General features: G+C 39.3%; 1 protein-coding gene across 3 annotated transcripts in view; it reads left to right on the top strand.

Moving 5' to 3' along the window:
- The window catches only part of LOC105464410 (ENTH domain containing 1), a 149,021-nt gene extending 143,999 nt beyond the window's left edge, over positions 1 to 5,022 (top strand). The window contains exon 7 of one of the 3 annotated variants that reach the window (XM_011712283.3): positions 3,784 to 5,022. In XM_011712283.3, the coding sequence (XP_011710585.2) occupies positions 3,784 to 4,388 (605 nt within the window). In that variant the 3' untranslated portion in view covers positions 4,389 to 5,022. The remainder of the gene's footprint in view (positions 1 to 3,783) is intronic. The other 2 variants (XM_011712284.2, XM_011712286.2) reach the window with 2 other exon arrangements.
- Positions 5,023 to 13,562: the final 8,540 nt, after the last annotated feature.

The raw sequence follows: 13,562 nt of genomic DNA, 5'->3' as shown, positions 1-13,562 counted from the left end.
TGTTGCTCAGGCTGTTCTCAAATTCCTGGGCCCAAGCTATCCTCCCACCTCGACCTCCCAAAGTGCTGGGATTACAGGTGTGAGCCACCGCGCCCAGTTGAGTCCTAGAATCTCATCAAGAATAGATAAGTTCTGTAAAGTGATGCACCGATCTTGCCTCAAATATCCCTACCAAATGGTTATTCGCTGTGCATGAGCTCTGAGCATCACTCACCATTATTATTTTCATGTGTGAAGAACCATGACAATGAGAAAGTTTTTTTTTTTTATTAATTGGGCTAAAATCTGTTTTCTGTAAGTTCTACCTATTGATCCCAGTTCTAGCTCCTGCAAACTATGAGTAATGGAAGGTATTATTATTAAGGTTTTCTGATTGTCTTAAAATAATTAGATATAGCCTCTCATCCTTCTACTATCTCTTTTTGGGTAAAGATTAGTATATCCATCAACCATTTCTTATAGATAAGATGTCAAGTCTCCTCACTGTCCTGGTTACCTGCCTTCTAAATTTTATACTCAAAATTTAACATAATTTTATAATACAGTAAAAATAATTCTAATGTAATAGAATTGTGTGGAAGTATAGAATTGTGATTAAGATCATATTCTATGACATCAGAGAAACTTGAATTTGAATCCCATCTTTGACCTTTTCTAGCCTTGTGGTCTTGGGAAAGATTTTTAGCCTCTTTCAGATTCCTTTGCCTCATATTTAAAACGGGGTTATAAAACCTACTCCATCTGGTGCTAAACCAAGAGAATTTAAAAACAACTATTTGAGGGGGCCAGGCACAGTGGCTCACAGAGGTAGTCCCAGCTTTGGGAGGCTGAGGAGTGAGGATCACTTGAGGCCAGGAGTTTGAGACCAGCCTGGCTAATGTAGCAAGACCCCTTCTCTACAAAAAATTAAAGAAAAGAGCCAGGCATTGGTGGCCCACACCTGTAGTCTCAGCTACTAGGAAGGCTGAGGCGGGAGGGTCGCTTGAGCCCAGGTTGAGGCTGCAGTGAGTCACGACTGTACCACTGCACTCCAGTCTGGGTGACAGAGCAAGGTCCTGTCTCTAAAAAAAGAAAAAACAAACAAACAAACAAACCAGGCATTTGAAAAGTAGTTAAGTCCTTAGGTGAACAATTACCATGAATACCCACCTACCTCTGCAACCTGTGGCAGAGCCTGAAGATTTGTTTGAGAGGGCAGATGGAAGGTCTCTGAAATGAGAGATGCTAGGTAGAGTTACAAGTGTGGGCACTGTCACCAAAACCACAGGATTATGTGATGATATGTAAACCAAATGCTGAATGCTGCAGCCCCCTCCCCCTGCTGGCCTCCCAGCACCCTGGTAACTAGACCTTTACCCTCTAGGTAGGAGACAGGACAACTTTTCTCCTAGAGCCTCACTGGCCTAGAGGAAAGAACTAAAGATAATGACATTAGTGGTTCCCCAACAAATGACTAGTCACTGAAGCTCAAAGTTGACAAGTGTCATGCACACACTCAAAGTTCCTTTCAACTTTTAATCCTTAAACATAAGCAGACAGCAAGGAGTACCAAACATCTGAAAAAAAACTTCTAATATAAAACACTGAAACAAAAACAAAGAAAAATAATTTTGAGGAAACATACACTATGAAGGGAAAGGAAAACTTTTTCAAAAGCTTATTATTATCCTGAAAGAAATAAGAGAATACAGTATATGAAACAAGAACAAGGCATTACAAAAAGAATTTCTGAAAACCAAAAAAAAAAAAAAGAGCTCTTGGAAATTTAAAACTATAATAGCAGAAATATAAGAAATCAATGAGGATTGGAAACTAAAGTTGATAAAATCTACATGGAAGTAAAGCAAAAAGACGGAGGTAGGGAAAATGGGAAAGAAAAGTAAGAAAATTAGAAGACTAGTCCAAGAGATCTAACATCTGACAAGAGGAGGTTCTGAAAGAGACAACAGAGAAAACACAGAGGAGAAAGTAAGTGATTAAATCATTTAGAATAATTTTCTGGAGCTGAAGGAAATAGGTTGCCTGATTGAATTGACCTCAGTGAATGAAAATAGTCTCACTTCAGGGCACATCACCGGGAAGCTTCCAAACCCTCTGAAACAAAGAGGAAATTCTGTAATACTTCAGAGATAAAGCAGGTTACATGCAATGAGTAAGAATTCGAATGGCTCCAACCCCTGAACAGCAATACTAGAAACAAGAAAACAGTGAAATGTGGCCTTCAAAATTCTGAAAGAAGAATTTCTGACCTAGAATTCTTTATCTAGCCAAACTATCATTAAGCCTAAAAGTAGAGTATAGACATTTGCAGACATGCAGGTTCTCCAAACATTTACTTCTCATGGCTGTCATCGTTAACATGCCCACTACCATCTTTCCACCTTTTTAATCCAAAGATAGACTGTCTCGATTAGCCTGACCTAGATTCCTAACTGTTCTTGGCTTTTCTTGACCATGTGCTGATGAAGTTCCTGCTTTCCTTTTCATGTCCCTGCTGCTGCATCAGCTGAGAATATATTTCATCCCCAAAAAAGTTTTGTGATTGGAATTTTTCCTGAGAACTGGAGATAGGCCATGGATAGCTTTGAAACAAAAAATAGAAGCTGCCTGTCCTGGCCATAGTTTTTACAGGAGGTCCAATTTAGTTTAGAAGGGACCTGAATATGTAAAGCAAAATAAAATAATGTAGAAAAATAAGCCATGTGTTCTCATTAGTAAGCATCAATTTCCCTCTTCTGTGACTTACAGTGAAACTTTTTTTAAGTAGCAGGTTCAGAGTTCATTGCAAAGAGTTTAGAACTGGATTCCACCAATTTGTATCACATATCATAAGTGAATGTAAATAGACATTCCAGGAAGAGAAGAAAGTTCCATGTTTAAGAAAGCTTACAAAACAAATAAATTACTGAAGATTTCTCAGAACTTTAAATGCACTGATGGACATTGTTAATCTCCTTTTGGGAAGCACAGTATACAATTGCCCAGTTGTATTGACTATGAAGCCTGTTTTTACAACACATCTTCTAACATCTGAAGGAACACACTGTTTCTCAGAAAAGTTTGGGAAATAATGATTTAGAATGAAGTGTGGGAGATTTAATGTGATTTTGCCTAAAGGGAAGTAAAAACTTTCCCAAATCTGTAATTTTATGGAAAAAAAAAAAGGCTTAGAATGCTTTTTACTTCACTTATAGTTTCTTGGTGAGAAAAAAATGATTATATACATGTGCTAAAGTGTTCTAGATCTCAGATATGCTGAACTTCAGTCTTGATTATATTTCACTATAGAGAGAAAAATATTTATTTCACTAACTTTTGGGTACTTGTAGTTGGTAGTTCATTTTGCCATAATAATCTCTACGGGAAAAAAATAAAAAAGTTGAAGGAATCTGTTACAGGTTTCTCACACTTTCTACTTTAAATACCAACTTAAAATGCTGGCAGTCAGTAGAATGGGGTTTAATACTTTTCTGCTCTCTCTGATTAAGTTTAGTGTAAAAATATGTTGGGCAGGGTTTGAGTCAAGATGAGTCAAGATGAATATTGATAATTCTATTTTAGTTTCATTTCCATGGTATTATTGATATATAATACATCTGTAGAGTTTCTTAGTTTCCTGCTTTGGGTTTTTTTAAGCTTATTATGAATAGTTAACATTTAAAATTCTAAGCAGTTTATTTATGTTGAGCCCTTCCAGATAGGCTTTTACATTATAAAATTATTTTAGCTATTACTCTCATTTGTATGTTGCATAAATCTTTTTCTCTCATTTACACATTTTAGTTTCAACTGCCTCTGAGGGAGCATCTTCCTTTTCTCCTTTATCCATGTCATCTCCTGATTTAGCCTCTCCAGAGAAGTCAGCTCATCTCTTATCCCCGATTCTGGCTGGACCTTCCTTCTGGACTTTGTCCCATCAACAGTTGTCTTCTACCTCCTTTAAAGAGGAAGATAAGACAACCAAGCTGCATCACTCCTTTGCTTCTAGGGGCCCAGTGTCTTCTGATGCAGAGGAAAATGATAGCCTCAATCTACTGGGAATTCTTCCAAATAACTCTGACTCTGCTAAAAAGAATGTAAGTCATATTTCTAGTAGGCACTGGGGAGAGTTTTCCACCCAAAATGTAGACCAGTTCATCCCTCTGTCCTGCTCTGGTTTTCAGTCAACCAAAGACTTCCCCAGGGAACCTGAAGCAGAGAATTCCATTAGTGTTCTTTTAAGGGAGGTAAAATGTGCAATCGCTAGATTACATGAAGATCTGAGCACAGTGATCCAAGAACTTAATGTCATCAATAACCACCTGATGAGCATGAGTCTGAATAGTTCACAAATAAGCCAGTCCTCACAGGCCCCCCAGTCTTCTGAGGGGAGCTCGGATCAGATCTAATCATCACAATGTCTATTTTTGATAGAACTCGTGTGGTTCCACTTCCCCAAGACTTAATATTGTATAAATTCATATTACTATGGCAAAAAAAAAAGGGGATGGTTTAATTTTTCCTTCTCAGGTTTATTAACAAGTATCTTTCAAACTAATAATTTCATTTGGGTGGTTTATTTTTTAAAAGGGAAAGATGTCACCTTTGATAATTTCAGATTTGGATATTAGTTCATTTGAAACAGAAGAGAATTTCATTCTTTGATGCTCTGTACCTCAAATGGGTTAAGTATTAGTGAAAATTGTGGTAGGACCTCAAACTGCAAATGACTATTCAAGAGCTTTTGGATAAGGAGGCAGAAAGAAGCTCTTTACCTTTCAACTGTATGGAGCTTGTTAACAAGCCTCTGAGGTGACCTAGGAGGATCGAGCTTGGGTTATACATTTCACACGTTCTTTTGCAAGTTTTAGGTTCTGCAAACCAAGGGCCAGAAATGTTTTCTTTCTTCCAGAGGCTAGTGTTGGGAGTTAAATGGAAACAAGCAGGACATGGGGCAAATGTTTTTACTGTCCATGTATATTGCAAAGTGAATTCAAATCCATCCTTTTATTCTATTTTAGAAAATAAATTTGATATTTTTCATCTTATTTGTATCTTTTTAATTCATTAAGACAGCCTTTCAAATAGAAATGTCTCAGTTCTTTATGGGCAAAACAATCCAATTTGGGGATTACAGGCCAGTGATTCCCAACCCTGCTGCACACAGGAATCACCACAGAAACTTTTTTGCTGTTGTTGTTTGATATTTGTCTGAGAGAATAGTGTAATGGGCTCCATGTGCCCACCACTCAGTTTCAACAATTACCAACTCAAGGCTAAAATAATCCTGATTATTTTGAAGACATACGAAACATTTTAAAAATATACTAATGCCAGGGTCCTGCTCCCAGACAAATTGAAACTGGTTTTCGTCATGCAGACTGGATTAGGAGATAAAGGAATTGTCAGTGAAAGGATTTTAAAGCTGGAGGAATTTGGCGTGGTTGAAGAATGGCAAGAAGGCTGGTGTGGCTGGAGTGAAGTGAGCAAAGGGGAGAGTAGACAGAGATCAAGGTCATGGAGCAAAGATGACAGATGACATAGGTTCTTAAAAACCACTGTTAGAGACTGGGCGTGGTGGCTCACATCTGTAATCCCAGCACTTGGGGAGGCCAAGGCAGGTGGATCACGAGGTCAGGAGTTCAAGACCTGCCTGGGCAAGATGGTGAAATCCCAACTCTACTAAAAATACAAAAAAAAAAAAAAATTAGCCGGCATGGTGGCGGGCACCTGTAATCCCAGCTACTCGGGAGGCTGAGGCAGAGAATTGCTTGAACTCAGGAGGCGGAGGTTGCAGTGAGCCGAGATCGCGCCACCACCCTCCAGCCACTGGGCAACAGAGTGAGAATCCATCTCAAAAAAAAAAAACAAACATTGTTTGAGATTTTGGCTTCTACTCTGTGAAAATAAAAATTAGGATAGAGTTTAGGATATAAAATGATACGTGACCTTTGATTCCTTTTTTTTTTTTTTTTTTGAGACACAGTCTTGCTTTCTCACCCAGGCTGGAGTGCAGTGGCGCAATCTTGGCTCACTGCAGCCTCCACCTCCCGAGTTCAAGCGATTCTCCTGCCTCAGCCTCCTGAGTAGCTGCATTACAGGTGCCCGCCACCATGCCCAGCTAATTTCTGTATTTTTAGTAGAGACAGGGTTTCACCATGTTGGACAGGATGGTCTCAATCCCTTGACCTCATGATCCACCCGCCTTGACCTCCCAAAGTGCTAGGATTACAGGCGAGAGCCACTGCACCTGGCAACTTTGATTCTAAATGATTGCTCTTGCTTTGGCAGGAGAACTGGTACAAGAACATGAGGTGAGGCAGGTAAACCACTTAGCAGGCTGTTGCAGGTATCCAGATGAGAACTGATGATGGCTCAAAGCAGGGAGGGCATAGTGAGGGTGAGTGAGAAGTTATTAGTTCAGGGATTCACTAATGGTTTGGACAAAATATTTATAAGAGAAAGAAGAGTCAATAACAAATTCAAAGTATTGGACCAAGCAACTGAAATTCAGAAGACATTGCCATCAACTGAGGTGAGGAAGGCTGTAGGTAGAGAAAATTTAGAGACATTCAATTTTGGATGCGTTAATGTCAATTATCTGTTAGATAGCCAAGTAGGCACCTGGATGTGAAAGCCGAGTTTGCGAGGGAGTCTACATTGGAACAGAGGCAGGCAGTTAGGATTTGGTGGTTATTTAAAACTATGAGAAGAAATGAAATGCCCAACGGACTAAGCTTGATCATGGAGAGAAGTCGAAGGCCTGAGCCCTAGGCCATTATAACAAAGAGATTAAGAAAAAGTTGGAGAGCCAATGAAGGAAACTGAGAAGAAGCCATCACCCAGGTAGAATTAAATAATAGCTTGTTGTTTTTGGAAACCAAGAGTATACAGTTGTACACTGAATATATGCCCTTTACATAGATTCACCAATTGTTAACATTTTGCCATGTTCACCTTATCTCCCTCTGTTGCTAAACATGTTTATATATGCATTATATTGATAGAGAGACATGTTCTACTGAACTATGCGAAGGTAAGTTGCAGACATTTTGATACTTCACAACACTTAGGTGAACATACTAATTACATGATCAAGGGTAATTATTATCCGACTTACCTTCCAGTTTATCATTTCTCTCTTCAGCTATGTCTAGTCCATTGTCAAATCATCCATCAGGTTTTAATTAGGTCATTATATTTTTTATTTCTAGAATTCTACTCGGTTCTTTTAAAATTTGCTATAGCCAACAGACACATGAAAAAAATGCTCATCATCACTGGCCATCAGAGAAATGCAAATCAAAACCACAATGAGATACCATCTCACACCAGTTAGAATGGCGATCATTAAAAAGTCAGGAAACAATAGGTGCTGAAGAGGATGTGGAGAAATAGGAACACTTTTACACTGTTGGTGGGACTGTAAACTAGTTCAACCATTGTAGAAGACAGTGTGGCGATTCCTCAAGGATCTAGAACTAGAAATACCATTTGACCCAGCCATCCCATTACTGGGTATATACCCAAAGGATTATAAATCATGCTGCTATAAAGACACATGCACACGTATGTTTATTGCGGCACTATTCACAATAGCAAAGACTTGGAACCAACCCAAGTGTCCGTCAATGACAGACTGGATTAAGAAAATGTGGCACATATACACCATGGAATACTATGCAACCATAGAAAGGATGAGTTCATGTCCTTTGTAGGGACATGGATGAAGCTGGAATCCATCATTCTCAGCAAACTATCGCAAGGACAAAAAAACCAACCACCACATGTTCTCACTCATAGGTGGGAATTGAACGAGAACAGTTGGACACAGGAAGGGGAACATCGCACACTGGGGCCTATCGTGGGGTTGGGGGAGTGGGGAGGGATAGCATTAGGAGATATACCTAATGTAAATGACGAGTTAATGGATGCAGCACACCAACATGGCACATGTATACATAGGTAACAAACCTGCACTTGTGCACAGGTACCCTAGAACTTAAAGTATAATTTTAAAAATAGAAATTATGAAAGAAAATATACAACTTGTTACCATTTTGAAAATAAATATCATGTATTTTATATACATGGAAAATGTTAATATTGGTTGCCATTGGTGGTAAGATTGTGAGAAATTACTTCTTTCTTTACACTTACCTATATTTTCTAATGCATTAAAAACTTTGGGTTCTCAAAAAATAAAAATTAAAAAAAATAAAATTTGCTATAGTTTTATAAGTCAATGTTTATTGCAGATATTTTCAAATATATCTTTACTATTAAGAATATTAACCAAACTAGTATAGAATTCTTACTGGTAAGAATATTAGGCTGGGCATGGTGGTTCATGCCTGTAACCCCAGCACTTTGGGAGGCCGAGGCGTGAGGGTCACTTGAGCCTAGGAGTTCGAGAGCAGCCTGGGAAACACAGCTAGACTGTGTCTCTGCAAAAAATAGAAAATTTGTCCAGGCATTGTGGCATGTGCCTGTGGTCCCACCTACACAGGAGGTTGAGATGGAAGGATTGTTTGGGCCTGGGAGGTTGAGGTGGCAGTGAGCTGTGATCACACCACTGCACTCCAGCCTGGGTGACAGAGTGAAACCCTGTCCAAAAAAAAAAAAAAAAGAATATTAAGTAAGCTAGAGAGTATTCTTACCAGCAAACTAGTAATAATCATTTAATATATGCATTTAAGATTATAAATAGCTTAAATGTATACCTGCATCCCACAAAGCCCTTAAAGTTGAAATATAATTCACGTACCATAAAATTTACCTTTTTAAGGTGTATAATTCAGTGATTTCTAGTGTATTCACAAGGTTGCACAGCCATCACCATTATCTAATTCCAGAACATTTTCATCGTCACAAAAAGGTACCTCATCCCCATTAGCAGCTGCTCCCCATACCTGCCTCCTCCAAGCCCCAGCAACCATTCATTTACTGTCTGCTTCCGTGAATCTGCCTACTTTGGCTATGTGATACAAATGGAATTATATAATATAGCTTTTTGTGTTTGACTTCGTAGCATAATTTTTTGAGATTCATTCATGTTTTAGCATGTAGCTGACATTCTTTTTGTGGCAGAGTAACATCCATTGTATGGATATACCACGTTTTGTTTATCCAGTCATCAGTTGGTGAACATTTGGGTTGTTTACACTATTTGGCTATTGTGAATAATGGTGCTGTGAACATCTTTGTGACTGTGTTTCACTTTTCTTGGGCATATACCTAGAAGTGGAGTTGCTGAGTCATATGGTAACTCTTATGTTTATTTTACTGAAGAACTGCCAAACTGTTTTCCAAAATGGCTCTACCATTTTACCATGAGTTTTGGTATGCAGTATTTTCACTGTCTTTTGGCTCCAAATATATTCTAATTCCTATTATGAAGAAGTAGAGAGGTATACTTCCTAACTTCCATGCATACTGATAAACTAATAACAGCAAAAGTTCTTATTTTTTGTCAGTTTGATATCTCTGCTGTTTTGTGCTCATGGTGTTGTATTTCCTTGTGTGCCTGATTATCTTTGACTATGTGCTGGTCATGATACTTGAAAAATTATTTGTATGAATAATACAATAACCTGCTTTTTATTCCTGCCAAGTGCCTGGTGTACTGCCACACAGGTTAAGTCAGTTAAGGTCATGGCTTAAAGTTCTCTAGAATACGTAGGTTAATCTCAGACTTAAATTCCTCATAAGAGTTGGTTTATCTCCAATTCATTCTCACTGCATAGCTATTAGATTTCCCTTTATTGTAAGGAGCATCTCATGTTAGACTTCCCACCTTTATGAAGGTGATTTCTGTTCTTTCACCATCAAAATGGAGGTTGGAATTTGTTGGACTCAGCAAATGCCTTTAGGGAAAAGTGGCTTCTGTGATCGTTTACCTATCAGGTGCCTGAGTACCTACTATTTGTAAAGCTCTGTACCAGGCCCTTAGAATACAAAAGGGAATGCAAATAAACTTCTTTATAAAATAAAATAAGAGTTAAATAGGAAGACATCTTCCATGGGCTTTCTCCATACATCTGGGAGATCTGCCAGTGGATTCCTAGGGAGTTACTACTGGGATGCAGCATCCCCTTTTTGCACTGGCTGTAAAATTTCTTAGCTGTACATTGCTAAGAGTGGAGAAGGTAAAAACTTCCAGAGACAACCTTTCCTCCCTCCCCATCCCCCTAACCAAAAGGTGCTGCGTTGGGTATCTTGAATACTCAGAGAAACCCCAGAAATAACTGAGGCAGCCAAAACTATCCCTTTAAGAAACTACCTTACTTGCTGTGAGCTCACTACATGCACATGGTAACCTCAGATATTAAGTAGATTTTAGAGCGCTCATATATTTTAATGCAACCATGCAAACATGTGTTAATTAATATAATTAACAAGCGCTTATTTGAGCCTCTATTTAGCCAATTCCATTAAATGAAGAGAACAAAGTTGGCTTAAATTAAGAGTGGCTGTATTCTGATTGACTTGGTAATTATCTTAGATTAAAAATACTTCATTAGATGTTATTCTCTTAAGTACTTTGGAACTTGAGGATCCTATTTTATAAGGCAGTTATAAAGATATTTTACAGTTTGCTTACTGTCGAATTACTGATGTGTTCATTCTTTAGATATGTATTAAGCACCTATGATGAGTAGGCAGTTTGCTAGACACTGGGACACCATAGTGGGCAGGATGGGCGTGCTCACTGTCTTCAGAGCTAGTTCAGTGGAGACACAGACAGCTAAGTGGGTAGTTACTGGCAATGTGTAGGTCCTATAAATTTGGGAGCACAGCGTGGTGTGGCAGAGCCTGATAAAGCGCGACAACCAACTCCAACTGGGGCCTGAGGGGATGCTGTGTGGAGGAAATGAAGTCCAAATGGAATCCTGAAGGATAACCAGGATTCAGTCCAGCAAAATGAGTTAGGGGAGAGAGCTTTTTAGGCAGAGAGGACAGCATGTTCAAAAGCTGGGGGCAAGAGAGCACTGGATAAGCTTGAATACAGGATGGACAAAACTCATGGTGCGTGAGAAATTTGAATCGCCGTAGTTTCAGATTTTATGCAGTGACACAGTAGGTGATGGTTAGGTGACCTGTGCAGACTGAATAAAAGAAAAAGACTGAGTGACAATTAAATGGATCGTATCGAAAATAGAGTGTCATAGAAATCTGGAGACTAAAGAGTTTCCAAAATCCATTCCAAATGAGTTCATTGTGACAATGGTTTGCCCTGAATATGCAAGGAGTCCCTCCTTTTGTGTGCTTTCATTTTAAAGAGAAAGGGAATACTGAGAACAACTGGGTGAATCAGTTACACATTCAATATACTGTGGACTGGTTTTCTAGGTTTTACTTTATTTTTAATAGAGTAGATTCTGAGATGTGATAAAAAGGGTTTAGATGTGTAGATTTGAGAGATTTTTATTTCTCGCAGAACACCAAGTAACTTGAGGAGGCCAAGCATATTATTGTGAAGCCAGAAGATATGTGCCACCTTTTATCAGCAGGCAGGCTTAGAAAAGAGAAAGTTGGCTCAGAAGAAACTCGGTTTTCAAGATGATTTTGTTTGGTAATTTTGAATTCTGTTTTCTCACTGACGGTGCAGAAAGTTCTCAAAGATATGGTAATTATTGCAGAATGATGGCTTCAGGCATTTGCAGCTATTCAAACAGTAAAATTCCATTATAACATACCACCGTCTACGTGTTCACTCGGGCTGCAGTTGAGAACTTGTCCCCTATACTGTATACTACATCTTTCTTGTAACACAGAACTCTATAGCATGGAGGAGGAGACATCCTAGAAGTTGAATCACAGAGGGCAAAGATAAAGGAGTATTATTGCATTCTGTATAGCAGATGCCACATGGTCAGGCTAAATCATTAAAATACCGCCCGTACATTTTTTGGTCCAATATCCTGTTGGGTCTGTGCAGAGTTCTTAAACAGTTGCACAGTCAGAAATTGGATAAATTATACTTCTTTCACATTTCTGTTCTTATATCATAGTTCATTTATTTAACTGAAAAGCTTTCAGCACATCATAAAGGTGGTAAAAGCAATGTTGAGCAGTATATATCAGCTTGTCTGCTGATAAGGTGAGCATTTTTTATTATTCACTATCACTGATTAAATCAACCATCAATAAAATTAGCAAATCATCAGTCCATATTGCTGCTGAGGTGACAATGTATGAAAAGTCTACTTCGTTTTTATGTTTTGGTTCATCTCACAGGTTATTATTCATAAATATTGTTCTGATTCTAATTCTGAATCTAGTAAGATGAGTCCCCCTATAGAATATTTGGGATTTAGAAAGCATTCTAATTGATTTAGCAAAAGCCTCTTGGACAGAATTAGAAGTCTAAGCTATTGGTAGCCTGGAAAATCTACCCCTTCAAAATAAAAGACATGGACTTACAAAGATGAACAGAAAGGTCATTCCAGGTGGAGGGAACGGCAGGTCTAGCAAAGGTGAGACGTGAGCACGTCCGTCCAGGCCTGCCGCAGGCCACAAGTGGCCAGACTGCCACCCAGGGACGGTGTCTGTGGGAGATGCTTTCTGAGTTCCAAAGGATGGATGAACAGCTTGGAGACATTCTTACTATTAGAAATGAATATCTCTTCAATTTCGTTACTACTACTGAATGCAGCCTCTGCTCTAGGTGCTTAAGATGCATTCGTTAATAAGATATTTTTTTAAAGCCCTGCCCTTGTGGAGCTTGCATTCTCGTGGACAGGAGAGAGACAATCCACAGTAAACACAATAAATAAGGGAGTTATGTAGCATATTATTAGCAACAAACATGTGCCATGAAGATACCAGAGCTGGGAAGGGATAGAAAGGGCTGGGCGACTGGAGGAGGCTTACGGTTTGGTAACACTTGGGCAAAGACTAAAGAAGGTAAAGAGTTTGCCATAAGGATCTCTGGGATGTACGTTTCAGGTGGGGGGTACAGCTAGTGCAAAGGCCCTGCTTATAGCTGAGATATTCACAGACTAGCAGGTAGCCAGCATGTGTGGAATGGGATGTGGCAGGAGAGAATGGCAGAGAGGTAAGGGGGTGGGGGCTTCTAGGCCACCATAAGGCCTATGGTCCCACCCTGCGAGAAAGGGCGTATTGGAGCTTTTGAGCAGAAGCATGATGAGTTGTGTGGAGTGTTTCAAAGGCTCCTACTGGCTCTTGTGTTGAGAACGGACTGCAGAGGCCAAGGCAGGACAGGGAGGGCAATTAGGAGACTGCTGGGTGCATGCTATGTGCCATGCATTATTTTAAAAGTACTTTACATGTATTAACCCACTCAGTCCCCACCACAATCCTTTGAGGTAGGGACTACTATTATACCTATTTTGTTTTATTATACCTACTTTATAGGTATAATAGCGCCTTTAAAGGAAATTGAGGCACAGAGAGTCTAAGCAACTTACCTACGGTCACCCAGCTACTAAGTGGCGAAGTTGGGATTCAGATTCAGAGGCCACCCTCTTAGCCACAACAGGGCATGAGAGAGAGCACACACTGGAAGAATTTCTCACGTATAGGTTCAAAGGGATTGAACAAATGGATGGCAGGGCTGG

Source organism: Macaca nemestrina, chromosome 15 (genome assembly GCF_043159975.1).
Source record: "Macaca nemestrina isolate mMacNem1 chromosome 15, mMacNem.hap1, whole genome shotgun sequence".
NCBI classification, from domain to species: domain Eukaryota; kingdom Metazoa; phylum Chordata; class Mammalia; order Primates; family Cercopithecidae; genus Macaca; species Macaca nemestrina.
This window is presented reverse-complemented; position numbering and strand designations above follow the sequence as displayed.